General features: G+C 40.2%; 2 protein-coding genes across 6 annotated transcripts; one reads left to right on the top strand and one right to left on the bottom strand.

Annotated features, from left to right (window-relative positions):
- Positions 1–70: 70 nt before the first annotated feature.
- LOC113130099 (poly(rC)-binding protein 2) lies at positions 71–10891 on the top strand. Of its 5 annotated transcripts, none has more exons than XM_026306413.1 (13): positions 73–387; positions 1881–2013; positions 3159–3182; positions 3276–3308; positions 3445–3561; positions 3667–3798; positions 3960–4088; positions 4383–4457; positions 5217–5258; positions 6673–6745; positions 7045–7097; positions 7670–7839; positions 9633–10891. In XM_026306413.1, the coding sequence occupies exons 2-13, from the start codon at positions 1945–1947 to the stop codon at positions 9667–9669; spliced, it is 954 nt and encodes a 317-aa protein (XP_026162198.1). In that variant the 5' UTR covers positions 73–387; positions 1881–1944; the 3' UTR covers positions 9670–10891. The 5 variants fall into 5 exon arrangements, with proteins under 5 accessions (XP_026162200.1, XP_026162198.1, XP_026162197.1 ...); XM_026306411.2 differs by having other exon boundaries at positions 74–387; positions 6646–6745; XM_026306415.1 differs by lacking the exon at positions 9633–10891 and having other exon boundaries at positions 71–387; positions 6646–6745; positions 7670–7843.
- Positions 10892–12939: 2048 nt separating this feature from the next.
- On the bottom strand, positions 12940–24272 carry LOC113130625 (mitogen-activated protein kinase kinase kinase 12-like). The gene is made up of 13 exons (XM_026307402.1): positions 23780–24272; positions 21197–21380; positions 20706–20897; positions 19942–20100; positions 18330–18488; positions 18010–18118; positions 15938–16047; positions 15664–15780; positions 15245–15382; positions 14353–15064; positions 13851–13918; positions 13132–13432; positions 12940–13026 (listed from the first exon to the last, which is right to left on the bottom strand). The coding sequence occupies exons 1-13, from the start codon at positions 24270–24272 to the stop codon at positions 12940–12942; spliced, it is 2829 nt and encodes a 942-aa protein (XP_026163187.1).
- Between the last annotated feature and the right edge of the window lie 549 nt (positions 24273–24821).

The raw sequence follows: 24821 nt of genomic DNA on the forward strand, positions 1-24821 counted from the left end.
CCAGTTGTGACTTTTTAAATCAACACGACAATGTTTATATTGTAAGTTACGTACTAACTTATTTTTTTAATGACATTTAACCTGCCATGTTGTATCACACAAGGTCGCGCAAATGTGGAGCAGTAGCTTTTTTTTGTAGGGAGGTACTTTCTGGGTATCGTCGGGTGAACCACAGCAGGGGCGTGTGTGCAGGTTGAAAGGGGAGAGTTCAGAGGTTATAATTTTGTTGTCTTTGTGTAAAGGAGTGGAGCTCGATCTCACATCACTCTTCCCTCTTCCCCGAGTCCTTTCTAAACTCTCCCCCGGGTTTCTACCCTCCCGAACCTCTCCCCTTCTACCCTTACAACCCCAACCCTCCCCCCGATCACGAACCAGCGCACGGATCAGGTGAGTTTTAATTTTGATATTTGGTGTCTTTTGAAATATATTTGTTGTTATGGTCTGAAGTAGTGGAAAGATATCGCGCCTAGCATTTAGCAGTATGCTAACAGGCCGCAAGATGACGAGCACGCAGTCTCCGATTTGGTTAGCGATGATTGAAGTTTGACTTTAACGTCGTGTTTAAAAGCTACTCCCTTCCGACTGCCTTAATAAAAGAGGACCAAATTACTACGCCACAAATGGAGGTAATGTTTGGTATTCTGTTAACGACGTTGACTAAGAATGCTAGCTAGCTAGCTTGGCTAAGTAGCGCACGCATGCTCCATTCATTTTTCGAGCACGGCGAAATGCTACATGGCTAACCGACTTCTAACAAACGCTAATAGTTAAATGGACGTACTTTAAATTAAACATCGCAGCCGAGCTCAATACTTTAATATTTGCCTTTCATAACTAACACCGTCCTGTGTTTTTTAAGAAATATATATCTAACTGTGGTAATAAGGGCTTCAATTGTTCGCACATTTGTTGACAAACTTGCTCCTTAGCTAATGAAGGCGCCGTTAGCATGCAAGCCATATGTTTTACACTTAGCATCGGGATGGATTCAGCCGTGGTTTAATTGTTTGGAGTCGCACAAACTGGGTTTGAGTAGCATTTAGACGTGTGACAATAAATTCCACCAACTACCAGTTTGTAGTTGTCACTGGAGAATCATACCCTTGGGTATTTTTTTCTGCGATTCATTCTTAGGCGCGTCAGTTTTTATGAGCCCTAGTATTTAGCATAGGCTATGACACAGATGGATTAGCTGTTTTATTTTGGTTTAGGTCCATATTTATTTCACATTTGTCCAAATTTTCCTGTTTAGCCAAATGGTGTGGAATTGCTGTAATTGAACTGAATGTTTTAGTTTGTAGTAATTACTTGATTTGCTTTTCATCTCCTTCATTTCTTTGTTTTAAACTTCCTATTTTTATTTCTTAAAAGGTTTAACTTTAATTCTTGTACAGTGAGAGGGCTTAGTGAACCGGTGTCAAATTCCTTGTTTGTGTGCACAAACTTGGCCAATAAAGCTGATTCTGATTATTATTATCCAAATGGGGAACTTAATTTAATCCAGCAACCTTTAAATGTTTTATATAATAACATGATTGAAAGTATGTAATGCTGATGCTAATCTGTATACTTAATATTTGTGAAAGCGGAGTGTTAGAAAAATATATATCAGCCAATGCTAATACAGAAATACCACAAAGAGCTCAACATGAAGGGAGATGTTGCTATAACTTTCTTTAGCTAGACACAGACCTCTGTGTTATTTATTATATGTTTAAATCATTTGGTTGATGTGGTTTGTATAATGAACACACACCACAGACACACCACATTTTACTTTTGTTACCCTCTGAATCCTTTTGTGTTTGTACTCAGTTGAAATTCAGCCTTGTCACACGGTCATCTTTGGTACATCATTTCTTGTCTCTGTGTCTCTTTAGATCCATCTTGGTGACCAAAGACCATCTCGGTGTTCTGTGTCGACGGCTAGATTGCTTTGCAGTTATGGACTCCGGTGTGATTGAAGGAGGGCTCAACGTCACCCTTACCATTCGCCTGCTGATGCATGGCAAGGTGAGGTCACCCATCAGCTGCTTGTGTCTGCACTCTTAATAGACTGTGATGTTATATTTATGAAATTGAATTCCCTATGTGATGGTGAAGGGCAGAGGCTTTGATCTGAGGAGTAAGGTATTGACTTTGTGCTGGGATCATGTATCTCAAAGCAAAGTTGAAAGTTTTTTTTTTTTTTTTCCCCCTCCATAATACTATCCTGGGACTCTAACTGAAAAACACCATGTTTCTCTCCTTTCCAAATGTGTTGGAATCTTTAATTGCTATCTCTGTGCTCAGATATTAAAATGTTCATTGCTGCAATTTAGTTATTCCAGAATGATCACTGAGCAACTTTAAAGATCAAATGCTATTATAAACGGCTTACTCAGACAGTTGGCTGAATTTATAACCACAAGGCATGACATTGCATTTGCTGTTGTCATTAATCCACATGGCTTCTGCAGCAGCAGCAAAGCCAAACACTTGTTGCATCTTGAGTTCCACAGTGAACTGTAGTTGTTGATTAAATTCTGAGAGGCCATGTGACAAGAAGCGGCTGCTATAAAGTTTTTTGGTATGTCAACTTATACTGACAACAAACCAAAGTGTGGTGTACCCAAACAATAGCCCTTTAAAAGCTTTCCTAGGTCATAGCATTGTAAAAGAGCCCCAGCAGTGGCTAGGAGTTTAGCAGCCAACAGATACTCTGGGCTTGACTGCATCCTGCCTCTCACTGTGGTTAACAGTGCCATCTTGAGTTTGGGAGAGAGTAGACAAAAACAAAAACTGCCTGTAGCAGAGATCTGGGGAATTCATAAAGTATCAGGCTGTTTGTATGTTTTGCTTAAATTAAAATAAACCCCAACTAAGCCAGATGTAATGAACTTTGGCCTGTTCGGCACTGAAATTATTGGCAGAATCCTTAATTATTATAATGGGTTACTTCTAGTGACAGTAAGAACTAAGAAATGTCTAATGGAGATGCACAGGAGCAACAGCTATTGACAAAAACAGCCTTGTTCATTGAAGGGTTTTTACTGCCTGATAAACTCGGCAATCTATAAATAGAAGGCTTAGATGTGTCAAGCTCTGTGGTAGTAAAAAGTGAGAGGTGTGAAGAGATGATTCATCAGCCTAATGGAACTGTATCTTTTCTCCTCTAGGAAGTCGGAAGTATTATAGGAAAGGTAAGCTGCTGTTTGGCATAATTTTACATGTTGAGCGTCTATCAGTCTCTTTAAATTGAACCTGAATTTGAATGTGATATTCTCTGCTAACAGAAAGGTGAATCTGTGAAGAAGATGAGAGAAGAGGTGAGGTGTTTTCTTTATTTGCTTACTGTAGTTTTCTTGCTGTATGATGTGCTGTAAAGGTTGATTTGCGCAGCTTGTCTTTATTATCAGTGATCTAGATTTGTTCTCTCAGTTCTTTGCTTTTATTTGTCTATAGAGTGGGGCTCGCATCAACATCTCTGAGGGCAATTGTCCTGAGAGGATCATTACTTTGGCAGGTCCAACCACCGCCATCTTTAAAGCATTCGCCATGATAATTGAAAAGCTAGAAGAGGTATGTCGCAATTCATACTGGTCATACTGACTGTTGGATATGTAGGTCAGCAGTAAGCAGCCTAAACGCAAAGTAGACAAACCTTTTTCTTCTTAATTTTGCCAGGACATAAGCAGTTCAATGACAAACAGCACAGCTACCAGCAAGCCCCCAGTGACCCTACGCATTGTGGTGCCTGCCAGCCAGTGTGGCTCCCTCATCGGGAAAGGTGGCTGCAAGATTAAGGAAATTCGAGAGGTATGCATAAAGAAACAAGACTATGTGAGCTCAAGGATCCTCAGCAAGAGCTGCTTATCAAATTTCTACCTGTGGAATTTAGTATATTAAACTCTGATTGCATGCAGGATGTCTTCCAATATTTATTGCATTTTTGTCTGCACTTTCCTTGTATGCTTCAGTCAACCGGTGCTCAGGTACAAGTGGCAGGAGACATGCTCCCCAATTCCACAGAGCGTGCTATCACCATCGCTGGCACTCCTCAGTCAATAATTGAATGTGTGAAGCAGATCTGTGTGGTTATGCTTGAGGTACGTGGAAAACAATACGTAAGTTAATGATGTGCACAATTTAGGTAATATATGGTATGAATTGTAATATAACTATCAGATTAAAATAAACCCTCAAAAAAGACAATATCAAGCTGTACTTTGCATTGTAAGACCAGCATTACTAGTATAAGTAGTAGGGCGCTACCGTTACAGCGTGAATATCAGTGAAATGCAATTGATGTATAATCTGATTTTGGTGGAGATGTTTCAGCATTTGTTGTGTATGGTGATGCGGGCAGTAATGTAATGACACATGCTTTGTCTCCTGTGCAGTCTCCGCCTAAAGGGGTCACAATCCCCTACCGGCCCAAGCCTTCAGGATCCCCTGTCATCTTTGCAGGCGGACAGGTACATACAAGCTTCATGGGGGAGCCCACCTGTTTGATGGGTTTGAGGATTTATTGCAGCAGATGTATGCCACTTGGATTTTTGGTTGCAAATTTGTGCAGGTTATTATAGGTTTGGAGTGATGTGTGGTGAAAAGGACTCAAAATACACACCTCAAAGTAAGAAACGCCTCAAATGATAAATCCAGTTTTGATCATTTGTATAATTGGGCAAGCCCATAGTAGTCAGATGAAAAATTGTAGGTACTGAAGGTATTTGAGTTTAGAAAACTGCTGCTTTTTTGTGCTCATTGTTTGAAGGATGTGAACAGGTAGTAGGCTGGTGGTCAAAATGTTCCCAGGTACAGGGCTTTCTTTGTGTGATTCCTTGAGTTCATTTTATTATTCTGAGGATTAGATTTCAGAGATGAGCTTGCCTATTTCCTACTATTGTTTCTCTAACACTAACAATACAAGGTCTTATATCTACTAAACCCTTCTTGATTCCTTGGAGGTAAAAAAAAAAAAAGTCTTTCCTTCTGATTTTCCTTAATTCCACTGTAATATCTCCATAGATTTCTCTTTTTCCAGAAATGTGGAGACTTTGGACAAGACATATGTGTTGATATTCCTAAATAATGAGTTTACAAATGGGTTTGATATGTTGGAGTCTTCCAGGAATATGTATGTATTAGGAGACCATAGTTGGAGAAGTAACATGATGGACAAAATCAGATATCAGATGTGAGGCCTGTGAAAGCTTTGTTTTCATTTGTTTCAGGCATATGCTGTACAAGGACAGCACGCGATTCCGCAGCCAGATGTAAGTGCAGTAGACATTTTTATATAAACCCCACCACTCCCACCCATAATTACAACTGTCCTCTTCCAAAATGTGCAACCACCCACCCGCTCCTCATTTTACAGCCTATAACTGTAGCTGTACTTGCCCTGTAATTTTATTTTATTATACCTCCCTTCGACCTGCTATTATCAGATTTTGTAACCATTTAGAGAGCAGCGCTGTTAGTACTTCATGTTCGTGTAGTTCCTCATTTGACTGGCAGTCAGTTCGGAATTAAACTGACAAATTTTTTTTTTTTTTTTTTTTTTGTCCAGATTCTCCACTGTTCATGAATCTGTTCCTGTTTCTCTCGATTTCTGTTTTCTTTTTTTTTCCTCTTGTCTTGTTTTACATATTTCATTCATTAGTCTGTCCCAGGTAAACATGTTGTTTCCCCCCCCACCCTCTTTAACCTCTCATTATTACTTTGTGCTGCGCTCACTTGTCTCTTGGCTCAATTAATCTTCTTTCTCTTTCTTTTTTTTCAATGAGCTTTAGATTTTTCCTCAGGAGCACTGGATGTGATAGGCAAGATATTATGCGTATTACTTGCAGCTGAATATTGTCAACAGAACATGTACTAGTCAGATATATAATATATTAAAATTGATATAGATTACTTAGTAGTGTTTTCTGGACTATAAGTCACACCTTTTTTTTTTTTTTTTTAGTCTTCTGACTTGTCCTGCGACTTATACACCGACACAACCTATTTTGAACTTTTTTTTTTTTTTTTCTGTTCAACAAGGCTGTTTTTGCTAAAAGCGATCTATACTCCGGTGCAACTCATAGTCTGGAAAATACTGTAGGTGTTTCGTTTTCAAAGGTACTTATACAGTGATTACTTTAATGGAATTAGTTTGTCATTTCTTACAGAAGTTTTTTTTTTAAAATTCAAACTAAATTGTTTATTGAAGTGACATCTCCACCTTAAATCTTTTACTGCTATAGTGTTGACAACAGATAACAGTGTCTAGTGAAGTTGAGGCAGTTAGTTTGTGTTTGGGTCTTATACTGGTATTGGTTAGGAAATCCCCAGCACATTGAATTCTTCCTCCCATGTGTATTGTGACTTTCCCCTGACCCTGAAGACTGTGAGAAAGTATTACCAAGAGATGCAGCCAGCACTTTGGCGAAAACCCTGATTTTCACACACTAGTGATTATTGTAGAGCCTTGTGAAAGGATAAGAGATCTGTCTACATGCCACAGCATAGAATAATTTATGTTTTTATTTGTTTTTGTGGAGGTTCACTGTGTTGCTGTCTACTGACTGTGGCTTTTGTTTTGTTTTTCCCACTTCCTGTGTTTCCCATTTCCTAAATTTCTCTCCCTGCCTCCTCTCTCTCTCTCTCTCACTCTCACAGTCTTCCTCTGCTGCTATCTCTCCACAGCTTACCAAGCTTCACCAGCTGGCTATGCAGCAGAGTCCCTTCCCCATCGCACCAAGCAACCAGGGATTTACTGGTATGTGTGACATAATTCCACCGCCTTCCACTGCAACATTTTTAAAGTCTGGTCTTTTTTTTTTTTTTCGATCTAAGCACAAAAATCTGATGACTTGTATTATTTTTTCAACTTATTTGAAGCAACAAAAAAAAACAAATCCAAAAAAAAAACTCTTAATCTTGTAACTCTATGCCATTCTTATAATCACAGTTCAATGTAGTTACTTTGAAGTTCTTTGTCCGGTAGGATAATGTTGTAGCACCTGATCAGTGTATGGGAAATCCATATCTGGAGCTTCTAGTTCGATTATCTTTCAGGGATAGATGCCTCTGCTCAGACCAGTTCCCATGAGATGACCATTCCAAATGATGTAAGTCCTTCAAAAATTACAGTGTCTTCATTATTAAAGCTGAATTGATTCATATTTTATTTCAGGCCAGCACTATCTTTCAAAAGCATTGGAGCGAGTGTGTTTACTGCTCCATTGGATCACGTCAAACAGCATTTTGTGAATGTTTGGGAACTGAGGAGACAGTTCTTGCTTGATACAGAAGACTTTAGGCCTTTGCTGAATTTTAATTTTTTTTTTAAATGTCATAATATGCCAGATGTTTTGTGTGGGTGACAGGTCTGGACTGCAAGCAGGCCAGTTTAGCACCTAGACTCTTTTTCTATAGAGTCATTCTGTTGTAATACGTGAAAAATGTGTTTTGTCATTGTCTTGCTGAAATAAGCAAAGCCTTCCCTGGTTAAGAGCATCTGATTAGTTGAGATGTGTGTTTTTGTTTTTTGTTTTTTTTCTCTTTTATTAAGCAATACATAACTTTTATAGCATTTTAATGTCCCAAGCACAACTTTATTTTTGGAGTGTTTTACTGGCCTTAAATTTAGAATAAGCTTTCTAATCAGCCAAAGTGTAACCTTTTCTGTTCTTCGCCTTAGCTTATTGGGTGCATCATCGGCCGTCAGGGAGCCAAGATCAACGAAATCAGACAAATGTCGGGTGCCCAGATCAAGATTGCGAATCCAGTGGATGGATCAACTGATCGCCAGGTCACCATCACAGGCTCACCTGCCAGCATCAGCCTGGCAGAGTACCTCATCAACGCCAGGTGAGATAATCCTTTAGTACGGTAGGTACCGACAAGTCATTAATTTAGTCACAGGCTATATAAAAAACCAAAACATTGCATTAGCTCTGTTGGTTTTATTGTAAACTAAAATTTGAGTTTCTTGAGCCGGGTAGGTTTATTTCCATTTATTTTTAGATTTGCTATTGCTGTTTTGTGGGGCATATTTCATTTTAATTGTGGAAGAATAAAATAGATGCCTGTTATTATATAAATATATAATTGGCATAGCTTTTTATATGTACTATTACATATTGCTATAATTCTGTATATATTTTTTTTATTTTTGACTTTTAATTGACAGAAATTTCTAATGAGGTTTTTTGTCCTGTTTTTGGTCACATCCCTGAGTGATTCCCCCACACCCCACCACCCCTCTTAACCCCAACTCCCCCTCCCCCACCCATTGCTCACCACCAGCCTGCCCTGTGACCCATCCCGACTGTGTTGTCCCTTTCTCCTTGTCTCTCTTTCTACAGTGTAGAGTCCTCTAAACCTCCTCCCTCCTCCTCCTCCTTGAACCCTGAACAGAGCAGCCTGTGCCCTCCCTCCACCTCTACTACTACTACTACCACCACTACTACTACTACTACTACCACCACCTCCTCTGCTGCTACTTCCTCCTTCTCTTCCTCCTCCTCCTCCTCTTCCTCCTGTGTGGTGCCCCCCTCAGCCTCCATCCCTCTGTCCTTGTTGGCTCCAGGGCCGCCTCCTCCCTCCTCTACCTCCTCCTCCACTGATTCCCTGCTCCCCAGTTCTCCTGCCTGTGTGTCGAGTCTCCTCAGTCTCAAGCCCCTCCCTCTCCTGGCCCTCCATGTTGTCAGCGGGGCCAGTAACCCCACACACCCAATCCCCACTGAGCCCAAAATCGCCCCAGAGCTGGGCTCCAAGTCAAAAAGGCGAAGGCTCTCCCCTTACTAACGAAGGAAACACAAGTCATCTACTACTAAAGTACTGACAATGCTCCTTGTTGTCTGTACCTGTACTTGCTTTTGTATCTGGCTGTGCCATGCTATGCTTACTACAGAAAACAAATACACACAAACCAAGTGTTATACAGCCAGACAGGTGGTTTCTGCCATATTTATAAAATAGACGTGTAGCTTGATTTGGCCTGGCCCTTAAAGAAATGACATGTTGAGTGCATTATATTTTTAAAAGTTTGAACCTAGCATGGACAGTGAATTATTTCACTGGTTTACTGAAGCATTTCTCTCTCTCTGTGTAAGCTCTGCTCAGGTAGCGGCTCTTTTTAAGATGTCACATTGTATTTATTGGAATAGTTTCTCTTGTAGTGAATTTTAAGTGACTATTGTGAGCTGTCATAATGGAGTGTATCCCATATTTTTTTTTTTCTGCTTATTTAAGAAACAGCTGTAATTTCAATTCCTAGTAAATCTGCCCTCAGGTATCAAAGGCACCAAAATGATCGTTTTAGAACAGGTTGACGCTATGAAAAATACAAACACCTTCAACCAGTTTAGCTTCAGCGAAAGCAAGTGCTGAACTCTTTCTCTAACGCAGCTCCGTTACCAAAAGATTGACTGAACAGCTGTTGAGTTGTCATTTGTCAATAGGAGCAGACAAACTGGATCTAATTGTTTTCTGTGTCAGGGCGTACGTGTCCCGTTCGATAAATCCAGCTGTTCTCCTTATATAGAATTTTATTATTATAATGTAATGTACCGTAAATGAGGTTGACATTTATCTTTGTCTGTCTGATTGCATGCCTTATTCTCTCTCCCTGGTCTCCGGGTGTCTCTCTGTTTCTCCAGGCTTTCCTCTGAGGCCACAGGACTGGCAGCCAACTGATAAGACACTGCAACTGCACTAAATCTCACTTTTATATCATCGGCTACCATAAAGCAGACAATGCAACTATCCAACCTAAGAGTTTATATATTATGACGCCTCTTCCTCATTTAAAAATCATGTCAACCGCCACTGATTTGATCCACTGAGTTCATTATTTATTTTTTTTGTTTGTTTTGGTTTTAGATAAAATAAGCAGACAATTAGGATTTTAATTCCCCCATTGAGTCGAGTTGAAAGTTTTAATGATTTATTAGAATTTTTTTTTTTTCTTTATCCCTGTATCCCTTGCTTTCTTCCTTTTTTTTTTTTTTCTTTGCCATTACAAGGTGCAGAGTGGGAAAACTCTGAATAGGCATATAGATTTAGTTCTGTACAGTTATTTTCTTTAAAAGGAAAAGACAAAAAAGGAAAAAAAAAAAAATCCAAAATAAGAATAGAGTGTTTTATTCTGTTTATATACGGCCCCTTTTTTCTCACCCAGTTGCACAGGTCTGTCTGTCCACTTCATCCTCACTTGCTTTAAATATTCACAGCATTCTCTCCATTCGTCACCTTTTCAAATGAAGTGCTTGTAACATGGATTACACTTGTGTCACTAAGGACAATACGTAGCTGTACATGCACTAATTATATTTGGTTATGACAGCAGATGTTCTAACACTCACAGTTGAATTTATCCAGATAATTTAAATTGTGTATTACTACGCATGTCACTATTTTCTCTTTTCCCCTCTACATGTCATTCCTGTTTTGTTTTGGGTTTTTTTTCTCCCCTGTCCTGGTCATGAGATCATGTGTTGATATTTTGCCAGGATGGGAGGTTTTTGGGGTTTGGGTTTGGCTTAAGGGATTAGATGCAGAGGGTTCTCCTCGCTTTTTTTGTAAAGAACTGATATATACTGAAAAATGTTGGAATATTTGTTTTAAATGGAGGAAATATTTTTTTTTAACTACCAAAGGGGGATTAACTCCTGGACACTGACTGATCTATGAAATGTGATGAGGCTGAGAACTGAAATCGATGAATCTCTGGAACTAGACAAAGAAAAGGTTGAGTTAGCACTAGTTTCCTGCTCTTTGCTTTGCTCAAGTCAGAATTAATTTTATTTTTTATTTGCAGGAAAGAAAACTTTTGTGCACGTTTTTGAGACTGTAGACCTGGGTGCCACATTGTTTAAAAAATACAGAAATAAAAGATGTGAAATGCTCAAACCACAAACTGTCTTGAGAATGTTACTTTTAAAGTATACTGGACACACAAGTTGAAATTTTACAAGATTTCTTTTATTTTAAACGGTTTCTTAAATATATTTATTGTACAGTTACAATAATGCATTATAAAAAGCAAACGTTTCAGTTCATACCGGGTTGTTTCAATGGACATCATGGGAAAGAAGTATCTCCATGATTGAGACACTAGAGGGCAGTAGAATTGCTTTTTGGCAACATTATCCTGGTGGAGACTACAGCTTGAAATCTTGTGGGGGGTGGGGGTGGGGGGGATCAGCTTAAAATGCTCTATAAAGTTAAACTTTAAAACTTAAAACCATATTAAAAAAAGAAGCTGCCATTGTTAGCTTATGACCTGATCAGTCACGGACTAATGGAACAGGATGTAATGTGCTGTTGTGCAGTCATAAAGAACCATGTGCACTTTAAGAAGGCTTGTTGAGGGACACAAGTAGATCCGAATTGGAATTTTTGCTGTTAATTATAGGGCCCTTATCAACTTATGAAAAATGATCATTGGTGGCCAAAACTGAAGATGCCCAGAACAATGTCAGCATGTTCATCTTAGGAGGTATATAGTGATTTTACATAGTTTCCCCAAAATGAACTTTGCTCCAGCATGACCTTTCCTTAATGTTAGCACACTGAAAAACATAGTGTTGCTACTAATCTGGAAATGTTGGAAACCAGGAGTGTAATATTTTTCACTTCTCAGATGTATTTGTGTGTTTGGTGTCCCTGTCATTCACATGCCCTCAGTCAGTATGCTGGACTCTTTAAATGCAGGCCATAAATTTGCTTTCTATAGTTGCATTTTTCTTTTATGGATGATCTAATTTGTCATTTTGATCTGGCTCAAAAACCGTGACAGGTTTTGATTCACAAATACCTAATAGGCAATTCATATTTTACACAAACATGCTTTTCTGATGCTACATGTATACACCCTCAGATACCCAGAAAGGGATTGTGTTTTAATACAGTAAACACTGTTCATAAATTAAAAGCATGTCTGCCTTGAATGAAGCCAGGTGCTGTTCTTTTGACCTGTGACATGTCAGGGCATACTGTACCGGAGCACACATATTGCTTTTTCTTTGTTCACATGTTGTTTCTCTTTTCTCTGTGTTTTTGATGTTCAGACATGAACAACAGCCACAGCACATTCTACTACCAGAAGCTTTTTGAGGTTCAAAAAGAGCAGTGCCACCTAATTAGAAACATCAGCACCTTTAAATTATACAATCTCACATTTTAAAAATTTGTTCATTTTACAACATCACATATTTACATTGATATTAAAACACAGAAGTAGAAAATGGCAACACAATCAATGTCACAAATATAAAATAAATAAATGTAAAAGGAAAAATGTAAACTTTTGTTTTTTAAAAAAATATATAAATGAATTCACTGTAAATTAAACAGTCCACTGTAAATTAACTATAGATTAGTCAGTGCATAAGGTTTAGAGAGGATATGACTCAGTGATCACAAAGACATTGGTATATTTTAGAAATTAAGTGCAAGCTACAACAACATGGAGGCTGTTGCAGTAAAGCTGATAACTGAAACATTAAAATAGAAGATTTCATAATCATGTTCTCATATGACACAGTGTGAAATAACATGACACACATTTTCATGACAGAGATAAAATTACAAAATTGATATGGAACATGACGAGATGAATAGACAGTTGAGTAGATGGCCTCTTTTGACTGAGGCCCCTGTTGCTGTGGTGTCATTTAAATGTTTTTTTGCAAAGCTGATGTTGGGCCAGATGCTACGGCAGAAACAGGCAGCTGCTTTGTCGGCTGGGCTACCAATGCCCCAATTCCTGTGTTGCATTTTTCTCAAAGAGAATGGGATTCGTGTTTGGGAGTGTGTTTTTGAGCACACCCACCAATTTCCAATGATTTTCCTTTTTTTTTTTTTTTTTGCTCCTTCTTGTGATGAAACCTACATTTCCTGCCTCTCTATAATGTCCCTGATCATGACTCAGTGTTTGTTCTGGCCTGCAAGAGTGAAATGCTTTCACCAGTTGGCTGGAGGTTGGCTGGGCTCCACACTGCCTGAATGGTCCAGCTCTGCACTGTCACAGTCTGAGTCATCATACAGGCCCTGGTTTGGAGCAGAAAAACATGAATGATTTGTTAGAATAGCAACATGAACTTGTTACCTATATCATGTCTCTATGCTTTATATCTGACCAATTTTGTTTCTTACTTCATAGTTATGGCCATTTGATGTGAGCTGGGTCTTGACTTGTTGCAGAATAGCCTCCTTCTCAGACAACCCATCAGAGCCCAGCTGGGTCGGGTCAGATGGGTCAGCAGGAATCTCTGAGCCCTGAGACAGCAGGTCGTCACTCTTGTCATCCAGACGCTCGTCGGTGTTGGTGCTGACCACGTCCGGCGTGCCGCTGTGGGAGTGGTCAGTGGTGTTTCCCTCCTCGCCGTCTGAGACTGACAAATTTTCTGAGCTAAAGGTGGAGAGGGACTGGCATTTGGACATGCTCACGGGGCGCCTGAGGGGCAAAAACAATAGAGATGGACAATACAGTATTGAAAAAATTCTTGTTAATTTCATGGCAGTAGTGGATTTATAAGTGCTTCTCAGGAGACTCAAACCCAACATGCTGCAGTCAAACTGAGTGAAGCTATGCTGGGAATTAATGTAACTTCATTTATTTAGAAAAAAAGGTTACGGTCTAATTTGTCTAACATTTCCAGGCACAGCAAACAGGAGGTTTAGGATTCATTCTGAGAAGAGGTCTAATCACACAAAATGAATGAAAATACGTATGTGGGTGTATGGGATCTTTGAATGTTATTTGGAACTTTTCTTATAGGGGTTAAACATTTGACTTGGAGGCAGAAATTTAAATATAAACACAGCATGTCTAGAATAATTCTATCTAACGTGTTAAAGTTAACAACTCTTACCGTCTTCTTGGCAACTCCACTTCACTGTCCACTTCTCCTTCTTCTTCTTCTGATGAGACTCCACGTCTCTGTGGAGAATATTTATAGTTAATATGAAACATCAGTGTTTACCTACAACAGTAATTGCCTACCAGAGACTCCTGAGCCATCTAATAGATATGACCCTGATGACGTTGTAGCCTGATGACTACATATCACTGTTAGGAAGCCAGCCTCCCTTGAGGTTGACTGAATCATCAGTTGCATATTTATTTTTTTATGCGTTTTTACAACGGGTGCAACACACAGCTACCCTCAGCTAACAGGGAAACATTTTGTCTCTGATCTGATCTGAGTAAGATCAACATCTCTTTTAAACCTGTTTAAAATACTGATCTTAATACTGCATGTTTCAAGACATTAAACATCTCGGTGCTAATTCATCTTTTCTTCTTTTTTTAAGGTGGAAAAATGTTTTCGTGAAACTGGGCCACGGTCAGTACACATGATGTTATAGTCTCACCTGACTGCGTGTGACTGCTGCTCGGTATAGCAGTGCTGCAGGTGTGAGGCGTTGACTTCTGGGTGAGCGCGTGATCACTGTGCCATCCTCCTTCTCCTCACCATCGTGGGGGCCACGGGGGTTCCCGATCACGGACGCCCTCCCTGCAGCAGCTCCCCTGCCACACGGTGAGTCAGGACTACTGGAGAATGGAATAGAAGCTGCATCTTCGCTAGGTGTGTCACTACGCGGAGGTGTTTCTGCCAGGTCATCAGGCCCTACACCCCCATCCGGCCCCTCCTCTGACCCGCCAGGCCTTCTACTCTCCTCCAGTCCGGCTGAGGCACTCTGACTGCCTGCTCTGTCTAATCCTGGTCTCACCTGCCCCTTCCTGCGGCCTTCAGCCTCCAGGGTGGTTGATATGAGATCAGGGCTAGAGGAGGACATCTTCTTGAGCAGCAGGTCATGCTGAAGGCCTCTGAGGGCTGCGCTGGGATCTAGATGATGCTTGCTGCTGGGAACAGATGAGGTGGTGTTGACCATTGCTAAAGATGAAGAGAGAGTTGCTTTAAGCTGAGCCAAGTCCCCACTGCTGCCTTTTCCAGCCTTCCTGTAGCGGGGTTTTCCTCTGCGTGAACGACCAGGGGAGGTAGAGCCTTTGTTGGGGATTGTGACCTGGGTCATGGATGAGTCCAGTTTGGGGAGGATGACTTCTGACTTCAGTAAGTCTGGCCTGGAAAGAAAAAGAACAGAATTAATTAAACAACATATTTAAAGATTCAACTCTTCAAATTTTTTATATGTCATCATCATCATCATCATCACAAAGCCTTAGGGTGGCCATAATATTCAGCTTCAGTTTGATCAAACCTTCTATATGTAAAATCTGTAACAAAACACCTTCTCCACTCACCTCTTGCTGTGTGAGGGTAGTTTCTGAGGTACATTGCGTTTCTTCATGAGCTTCTCCATCGAGTTGGAGGAGGCTGACTGTCTGGAACTGTGGTGCTTAAAGCAGCCTGGGTACTTTTTGTCCAGTGACTGCTCCCTCCTGATGTTTAAGTACAAAGCCAATATTCATTTAATGGATGTCAATGGATACTCAGCACAGCATGATAAAGCACTTATTTAATCAGTGTTGATGGATAACATGATGTGAGTGGAAGATTTTTGAATAATTAAAACCCTCGTTTTCCTTATGGCACAGCTGTCATATTACAACTTTGCAGGAAGTAGGGCTTTGGCACGATATGCATTGCTAAGTATGCTTGATTTTTAACAATTTGTCTGTTACTCTGAACAAATACAAATACAATGCTGATGTTTTCATACTTGAGCAGTTCTTTCTCTTTAATCTCCAGCTGCAGCATGATGGCGTTGAGCTCCATGTAGAGATTATTGGCTCTCTCCAGTTTCCTCTCATAGTGCTCCCGAATGTCCAGCGCATGTCTGTGTGGAGAGTAAGCATAAATACTCAGACATGCACTTTAATCTACTACCACTACGATCATTTATTCACTCTTCCCAAAACCAGTTTCTAGCTTCTTAGCTTCTCATGCTATAGTACTATGTCTTTATAAGTCTGTATTCCCACTACTTGGCTAACCTGAGTTCTTCTCTGCGTCGTTTGATCAGCTCCTCGTCCAGCCTGTGAAGACACGTTCCCTCGGACTTGATCTTCTCAAAGTGGTGCCTCACCTCGTCTCGCCACTCCGCCTGGTCAGACACATAAAACCCATCCATCAGAGCAGGTATTACCATTTTACAGTTCCAAATGAAAAACACCTTGATGCTTGTCTTTCCTTATGGCTACAATAGTTTTAAACTACAAATGGTGTGCTCTTCATTATGCACCATTGCTGCTAACAACACTACTACTATGATCAATACTTCTATTCTCAGTGCAATTCCCACTACTATTATTACTATTACTACCACTGTGATGAAATGTATTGTGTATATGTCTACAGTAAATAGCTGCTTAGATGTACAATAACCAGGGTTGATCAGAAATCTGTAGTCTATACTTAAAAATAATGTAAAGTCATATAGATCATTTGTAGCTGACATCAGAATGTATCACGACCTGTTTTTCACAGTTTGTATTTGATTACATTCGTACACTTCGAAACCATTGTCATTCCTGTTTTCCACTGTGATGACAAAGTATGACTCAAGTTAATCTGAGTAATGTTAAGAACAAACAATTGGAATTTAAATTTCACTGCACCTTGATCTAGTAAAAGTCTTAAGAGTCATGTGTTCCAGTGAAACAAAACCCATTAAGTTGTCAGATGATAATCAATACACAGGGAGCAAAACTCAACATGACCTGACATAACACGAGCAGAAAAAAAATGCAGCATGAGCATTTTCTTGCACACAGTGGAGCGTGACAGTTGTTATCTGATACCTGTCATATCAGAGGACAATGAAAGTCAGATTTATGGGTGCGTGCACATACATGCATTTGTGTGTACCTTGTGTGTGTGTGTGTATGTATTTTTGTCTATGCATGCTCTTCTTATTAAGCTAATGGACTCTGTGTGCACTCTTCTATGTCTCCAGTCCCTTCCTTCCCTCTTTTCCTCTCTGCTCTTTGCTCCCTACCATTAAAGCAATCAATACTCTCCAGCAGCAAATACTTCTTTCTAACGTCACGAGAAAAATCCATTATGGGGCAAAGAGGAGAGAAACTGAGGACGACTGCAGGAGGGGGGACGTAGGGCAGGGAGAAATAAAGGATCAAGGATAAGTGGAGAGAGTAAAAAGAGGTTTGTGTTTTGCATTAGATAAGACCAGAGAAGGAGACAGAGGGTTGCAGCTGAGACAAAATACAATCTTATTTGTTTTCCGTTCATGCACATGATTGCATGTGCTCTAAATGTATCTATGGTTCTGTATCCTTCCAAGTCTCCTGTACTTCATCTGCTTGGGATTGCAGTTGTCTAACATATTTGGCCCCATCCCCCACCCGATCACAGGCAGACACACACCCTCCTCCATTGCACAGAGCTTCTCACTTTGATATGATGGAGGTTGAAAAAGGTTCTCGCTTTGACCACGAATCAGCACTCATATTCAGGGAACAAAGACCACAGAGTCAACAATAATAGACACAGTAAGGTTCAAACCAGTCTGTGTTTTTACTCATATGCCTGACTAAATGAAGGTTTTAAAATATCTTTATTCCTTGCTCTGCCTAAGAGGGCCTGAAGATTTTTTTCTTGTCTTCTCTGTCATCCATTTTTTTTTATTATTTAAGAGCACCTTAAGGCTCAAAAACAGGCTTCTTCATTTGTCTTTGAACCAACAATAATATGTCATAGCATAGAGGACAGGTATTATTAAGGGGTCCCTGAGAGGCCTGAGGCCCCCGTGCAGCTGCACACACTGCACTGCCTGTACTTACTACAAAAGCCTAGAAATAAATTCCAGCACATTCACAGCAAAATGACTATTAAAGATACAGGATGCTATTTACAAGACATTACTTAAACTTAAAGCAACACTGACACGTCCATATGCACTTCATTAATTGCAGTCACTATTTGTTCTTTCTCTCTAAACACCCATTTGATTTCTGTAACTCAGACTTAAAAGAATTAAAATCATAAAAAAAAAATTTGCTTCAAGCAGCTTCAGAGTTTGGGCTGTTAAGGCATGAAGGAAGTTTACCTGAGACTGAAAATAAGTTTCTTGTGGAGTAGATAAGATATCTGCTGAGGCAATGTCCAGATGTAGAAGAATCTGTCGAAAGGATGGCCTGTTTCTTGGCTTGCAGTTCCTGTAAACAGATTAAATATTTTTTGTATTGTAAATGAGCAGTTGAGTGCTTGTGAAATACATTTTTTATGTTTTAGTTTTCCTTGTTTTGCTCCCCTGACCACTTTTACTCTCTCAGTCCTCCTCATGCCTCACATGCCTTCATTATATTTCCTTATTCCACTTTCATATTCCATATCTCCCATCTCCCTCCTCTGCCCCTGTCGGCTCACCAGCATTGCCTCAGGAGAAGTTTGAAGCTGTCTGGGCAGCTCTCAGGCACAGGCAGTTGTAGGCTGTTGTTGCCCACTCCCCAGATGATAGCGGAGGAGTCCACGTCCTTGTAGGGCACCTCCCCTGTCAACATCTCCCACAGCACAACGCCAAATGACCTGCGGACAGATGCTCCACATTTACTTTCAGGCACACTGATAAAGATGTGGAGTGAACAGATAAAAGGTAATATGACTGAACTCTCACACTTTTAACATTCTGTCAAAGAAATGTTAATCTTAACATTAAGAATCAAAATCAGAAATACTTTATTATTTCTGTAAAAGGATTATTTCTCAAGAAAAAGTAATGTATTTCATGCACATGTAAGTTTTAAAGGTAATAACCAAACTAATGTATGCTGCCAATTCCCAGTGATTGTGCATACATAGGCCTATATTTATATAAACATTTACTTTACATTACTCCAGCAATTGGTGAAAAATCTTATGATTTTGTTTCTGAAATCTGATGTTGTATTTGACTGCAAGTCAGTGTTTCACTGATGAAACCCTGACCTGTTTTGCAGGAGAGAGGGACAGCAGGCCCACAGGGAGGGTAACTAAGCAAAGTCTGTTGTTGGTGATTCTCCAAGTTGCCATGGTGACCATATACAGTATCCAAGGTGCCAATAGCATCACATGCAGCATTGTGGGTGATGTGTTTACATGTGTATTTTTAGAGTCCATCTCCTTCTTTATTATTTGGATATAAATGTGTAAGAAGAAAAGATTATTGTTTGCTTGATTTCATGGTACTGTATGTATGTTTTTTTAATCACCAGGTAAAGATTATTGGCTCATGACTTGAATGACATGTCAAATGAGTCATCAGTTCAGTGTTAATTATGAAGAAATAATACAAAAGTTTTAAAATACTCCATTATAAATAAAAGTAATGCCATTCACTTAAAATATGGCAGCACACCACACAACTCCTGACAATGAAAAGTAAAACCTCATTATAAAATGTATTTTATCGTCCCAGCTGTCCATACTGTACCACGACCTCTTTTTGTGGTACGGCCGACACGATCAAGTGATTTACATAAATTTAAACAAAACTGTAAAGAATACATTGATGCTTTACTTTCTTTCTACATCAAAAGGTTTTTAATCCTATTTTCACTTCTCTGCTAATGTACTGCTGGCCTTGAGCCAAACCATCTGCAGGCTCGGAAGGTTATTCCAGCCTCTCCTGAGCACTGCAGCATCTGGCAAATCAATTATTAAATTAGCTAGCGTTCCTTTCAGGACAGAGAGGAAGAATGATGGCGGGATGTAGGATGAGAGAGAGAGAGAGAGAGAAAGAGAGAGGGAGGGAGTATGTATTGGGAGATCAGAGCTTAACACTGGGCAACCAATCAGATACGGCAGAGACCCTATAGAATTTCATGTAATGAAATATTGTACATAATACTGAATAGATTTTCTGGAAATAGGATCCTTTGCTCTATATTGTAGTAAGCTGCAACTAATGGGATTCTTTGTTGATTCAATGACAGATAAAACAAATAATGAGTCAAAGGTTCACCAATGTAAAAAAACGGTTTAAAAGTGTTACGACACCTACCAAATATCCACCTTCTCTGAGACAGGCTCATTGCGAATGACCTCAGGCGCCATCCAGGCCACCGTCCCAGCAAAGGACATCTTGGTGCTCTTATCACTGAGCTCTTTGGATGTGCCAAAATCAGAAATCTTCACTGCATCGTCGTAAGTGATCAGCATGCTGTGATCAAACATCAGATGAAACATTACATTTCTCGAATTACAGCTCTACATGTTGGAATTAATCTGTGTACAAAAATTAAAAACAACTTAATTAAATCAGCTGTAATCATAATACAGCACATCATGTGGTGACAGGTGGTGACAAGTGGTGTATCTAAGTTTACCAGTGATCTGAGGGATTGCAAGATGATTAAAAGGGTAGGAAAAAGAAAAAAAAAACATATGTCTGTGACGATTATGTTTTTTTTCCTATAATGATTTCTCTCAATATAAATCAAACCACTGTATATCACTGGATAATTTAATCCAATAAAAGTATTCAAATAAAGTGATTTCAACTGATAGACACATTAAAAGCTGTTTGTTTAAGAGGGCCCAAGCCTAGAAAGGTTGGGAACTCTTGTACTAAACCTTGGGATATAGTATAAATAATGATCCAAGTTTTATCCAAGTCAGACTGACAATGATATCACATTTACTTTTAATATTGAAACTTCTCTCAACCTTTGTATTCAAACTATGAAAAATATCTAAGTTGAGCCTGAGCTTTAACTTTAACTATTTAGTGATCTAGCAGTGTTAACCAGGGCTACAGAAACTCACTTTGGTGACTTGAGGTCTCTGTGGATGATCTTGTGGAGGTGAAGATAGTTCATGCCCCCCGCGATACCCATGGCCCAGTCCATAAGTAAGGAAGGAGTAATCTTCCTGCCAGCTCTCAGCACCTCGTACAGCTGACCCTGGGCACAGTACTCCATGATGATACAGTAACATGGAGCCTGGGTGCAAATGCCTCTGAGAGTACAAAGACATGTATAGTATGTCAGGATAGAACATATTAGAGTAATTTCATAGAGCCATTCATTAGGTGTTTTACAATATGATGTGTTTGAGTTTACAAAATGTGTCACAACATGTTAACACACACTAAAAAGACAAGCTTAAAATATCATTGTGAACTCAAGGCTATAGTACTTAGTTCCTGAAAACCTCACATATATATAATGATGCTTTCATTTAACAAAGCAAATATAAACATGTAGTTTTAGTGGGAATCCCTGCACATGTTGAGCCAGTTGATGATTTCTACTAACTTGAACGTGATGATGTTGGGGTGTTTGAGCTTGCGCAGGTGCTTGATGTCTGTCTCTTTGATGTTCCTCACTTTCTTTACAGCCACTTCCTGTCCATGCAGTTTACCCAGAAAGACAGCTCCCTGGGCGCCGCTGCCCACCCACTGAAGGTCCGATATCTCTTCAAATGGGACCTCCCATGCCTCTGAGGTTGGAAAGGAAAGTGAAAGCAAAGCGGCTGGTGAGTTTATCTGTGCATTAACATGTGAATTATGGATATGGTCAAATCTGCTTACAGGTATTCAAGGTCCCAAGACAAAATTCTGATGATTTTATAATCTCATGACTTTTTGTCTAGCACCATAATCACCCCAAAACTTTGGTACATACCAGTAAATCTAAAACGAACCAACCTCTGCTGTGTATTATATTTAGACCTAATTAGCAAATATTGACATAACAGGTGAAACTGAGATGGAACCTTCTGTGACTGTGATTGTGTTAAGACCGCTGTGCCTATGTGCAGCCTCACAGAGCTGCTGGTGTGGTTGCAGATTCTCTCTTTCAGTTTTTGTTATGTTTCGATGCAAAGATTATTATTATTTCTTCATTACATTCACTTTAAAAGAGCTTCCCTCTTGTCTGCTTAAAAGTCAGAGCTGTTTTGATGTTTCTCTCTTCACATTTTAATATGTTAACATGTGATACAACATGTAGTGTAGAGCAGTCTGATACTTGTGTCATGTTAAAATCCATAATTAGTTGCCAAACACATTCAACGACTTCATCAAAAGGTAAAATGATTACATTAAAAAATTAAAATGTGAAAAAGTCTGGAACTAAAGGTGGTAGGAGGGAAACGTAACCTTGAAAATAATCCTACAACAGCAAATCCTGTTGTATGACCTGCATCTTACAGCCAGCGCAGCACCCATGTTGATATCTTGTTCCGTTGTTGAACCTCGTCTTAACCTAAGACTCAGGAAGTGCAGGCAGACAGACAGGGAGCTCTAATCTCCTGTGGGTAATTCTCTCTCAGCCTCCTAAATCCTGCTTAGTGCCATTGTGGGGCTGACGCAAAACAGGGGTCCAACGCTCAGGAGAGGGCTAGAAAAGGGAGGGGATTTGAGAGTCTATAATGTGGATGCAAACTGAAGAGGGGAAGTGATGATGGTAGCAGTGGTAAATGTGTGTGTGTGTGTGTGTGTGTGTGTGTGTGTGTGTGTGTGTGTGTGTGTGTGTGTGTGTGTGTGTGTGTAAGAGAAGCAATTGGAAGGGGATTCCCCATGGGTCAGCAGGGGCCCATGTGGTCAAAGAGAGACTTCTTAATACCGAGGAAATATACAGTCTGCCCTGCTGCTGTTATTAACAAGAGGGAAGAAGACTCAGACACATTTATCATATTAATAAGAATGGTGTGGATGATTAATGCACTCAGTGATTGATCGAGGGGTTCAGTTTTAATGAGCCACTTACATTTTCTGCAATACAGACCACATCTGATCAGATTTTCTTCAGGTTTGCTTTGTTTAATCTGAGAAACCGAGGAAATTCAGAGCATCACCAGACACCCCACAGTACTTCAGAATCAATGCTACATTGTTCTTTCCAATCAAAGCTTAATGATAGGGCATGTGCCATATGGTAGGCAAGCACACAGTTGCAGTACCCCTATTTATTTCACTTTTATAATATCCGCTTTACCCTCCTCAGTGTGCATGACTCCCTGTGATAAAGCACAGAAGTGAGGAGCAGTGAGGTTCAGATGGGTTGGGAGTGATAACACAGAATGAAAAGGAGAGGAAAGGAGACAATGAGAGATGGAAGGAGGGGGGAGCAAAGGGGAGACATAGAACTCAAATGGATGATAAAATATGAGGAGGCCATAAAGACCAGGGGAGATATAAAACTACCACCTTCATGCCTGATGTGTGACACTGGACTTATTTTATCAAATGTTTCTGATCATACCTGTGTTCATGTCAGTGCTAGCTATGAAGTGTTTCTATTTGTGGATGTGTTTATGAGTGCATGCATTAATCCTTGGGCGCATGCTCACATGTGTGTGCCTGTGCATGTGTTAGGTTTGCGTTAATAGAGATGAGAGGCACGGGGTCAGAGCATGGCCATGCATAATTCATAAAGCAGATTTGGCAGAGGAGTCCCGGGGGAGCGCTGTGCTATTGTAGTGGCTACAGACATAAACAACACAGCGTCACAGGGAGGTAGTTTTATTGGGGTGTAGCAGTGGGAGGGGGAAGTGGGGTGTGCACGAGCAGGCAAAAAGGGGGTGGTGGTGATGGGGTATCAGGGGAAATGAGCCCTTTGCCGCTTTGATAGAGTCTCTCTCTCTCTGCAGCTCGTTTGTGTCAAAGAAAGTGTTTGTTTACAGCATGGTCTTTGTGGGAGTCATTTTTCTACCAACTATTTAATATAATTAAACTGGGGGATAAGATCATTTAATTAGCATATCAAAGTAGCAGAGTGGAATTAAATGGGAGCTAGAGGTTGCTTTTATTAGAAAACTAAAAGTAATCACTAATTCCAGCGTATGTAGCGTGTGCAGTGAGTGTATACTGAAACGAATTTGACTGCTACACTCACCGTCCAGGTCATGTTTGTGCTCTGTGGAGTAGGCTTTGCCAATCATAGTCCAGACAGGCCGCAGACACCCAAACAAGCCCTCCAGAAACCCACCTCCCCCTCCGGTAGATTGGCACTGTAGCCTGGCATCATCTGCCTGGCTCCTTACTGCACTGCTGTCCATCTCCTGCCCCTCTCCCTCTGTCCTTCCAGGTCCCCCTTCATGATCATGGAGTTTCAGGACACTGTTGGCAAAGTGCTCCTGTTGTTCCTCGCCAGGTGTATGGTTGTGCCCAGGAGTCTGCCCCTCTCCTCCTCCACCCCCAGGCTCAATATTGCCACCAGTATCTATGGAGAGTACATTGCGAAGGACACACTGAGTCGGGGTCAGGTCCATTTCAGGGGTGCAAGGGGTTTCCGCATCGAGTCGTCGAAAGGATGGAGGATCAGAGAGAGGTGTGTTGAAGCCAGAGAGAGAAGGAGAGGGGGCACGAGGTTCATGAATGAGCGCCATGAGGAGCTCCAGTCATCCGAACAGCTAGAGAACAGGGAGCCTTAACATAGAGAGAGAAAGAGAAATTGTACATCATTGTAAATCAAAGTTAAAGTCGTTCCTACTCCCTTATGATAGCCATGAACTTTATTAGCTTTATTATATAGACCTATTACTACAACCTTTAGTCATAGTTACTGTACAAATGTACATGTCACAAGTGTCAGAGAAACTTAGTGGAGTGATACCTGTACCTCAAAATATCCAAATCTGACCCAAGCAGGACTGAACAAATGCAAGTCAACAAATGCATGCAGGCACAGTCCCCCTAAGCAAAGACCAATTTAACTGAATTGCACATTCAAAGTTTATATGCTTATCTGTTTTAACTTTTTTGCTTGTTTGTTTGACCCAGTCTAATATGCAGATTTCTTTAAGGAAAGACTTTAAGGACTGTGCAGTGCTCTGCCTTGAAGAGTAACTTAAGTAATTAGTCACTTCAGAAAGTATACAATAGCAGATTGAGTGAGACAGATACAGATATGTTAGCAAAGCCAACATACAGTATAT

This window comes from Mastacembelus armatus, chromosome 5 (genome assembly GCF_900324485.2).
Source record: "Mastacembelus armatus chromosome 5, fMasArm1.2, whole genome shotgun sequence".
NCBI classification, from domain to species: Eukaryota; Metazoa; Chordata; class Actinopteri; order Synbranchiformes; family Mastacembelidae; genus Mastacembelus; species Mastacembelus armatus.

What these genes read in the sequence shown, in the direction of transcription:
- LOC113130625 (XM_026307402.1), bottom strand. Translation starts at nt 24,272, where the DNA reads ATGGCGCTCATTCATGAACCTCGTGCCCCCTCTCCTTCTCTCTCTGGC. An exon ending in AGAGACCTCAAGTCACCAAA is followed by an intron (nt 20,101 to 20,705) that starts GTGAGTTTCTGT and finishes GTTTGATCACAG; the next exon opens with CATGCTGATCACTTACGACG. An exon ending in TCAGAGAAGGTGGATATTTG is followed by an intron (nt 18,489 to 19,941) that starts GTAGGTGTCGTA and finishes ATCTGTCCGCAG; the next exon opens with GTCATTTGGCGTTGTGCTGT.
- LOC113130099 (XM_026306411.2), top strand. Translation starts at nt 1,945, where the DNA reads ATGGACTCCGGTGTGATTGAAGGAGGGCTCAACGTCACCCTTACCATT. An exon ending in TCGGAAGTATTATAGGAAAG is followed by an intron (nt 3,183 to 3,275) that starts GTAAGCTGCTGT and finishes CTCTGCTAACAG; the next exon opens with AAAGGTGAATCTGTGAAGAA. An exon ending in ACGCGATTCCGCAGCCAGAT is followed by an intron (nt 5,259 to 6,645) that starts GTAAGTGCAGTA and finishes TCACTCTCACAG; the next exon opens with TCTTCCTCTGCTGCTATCTC.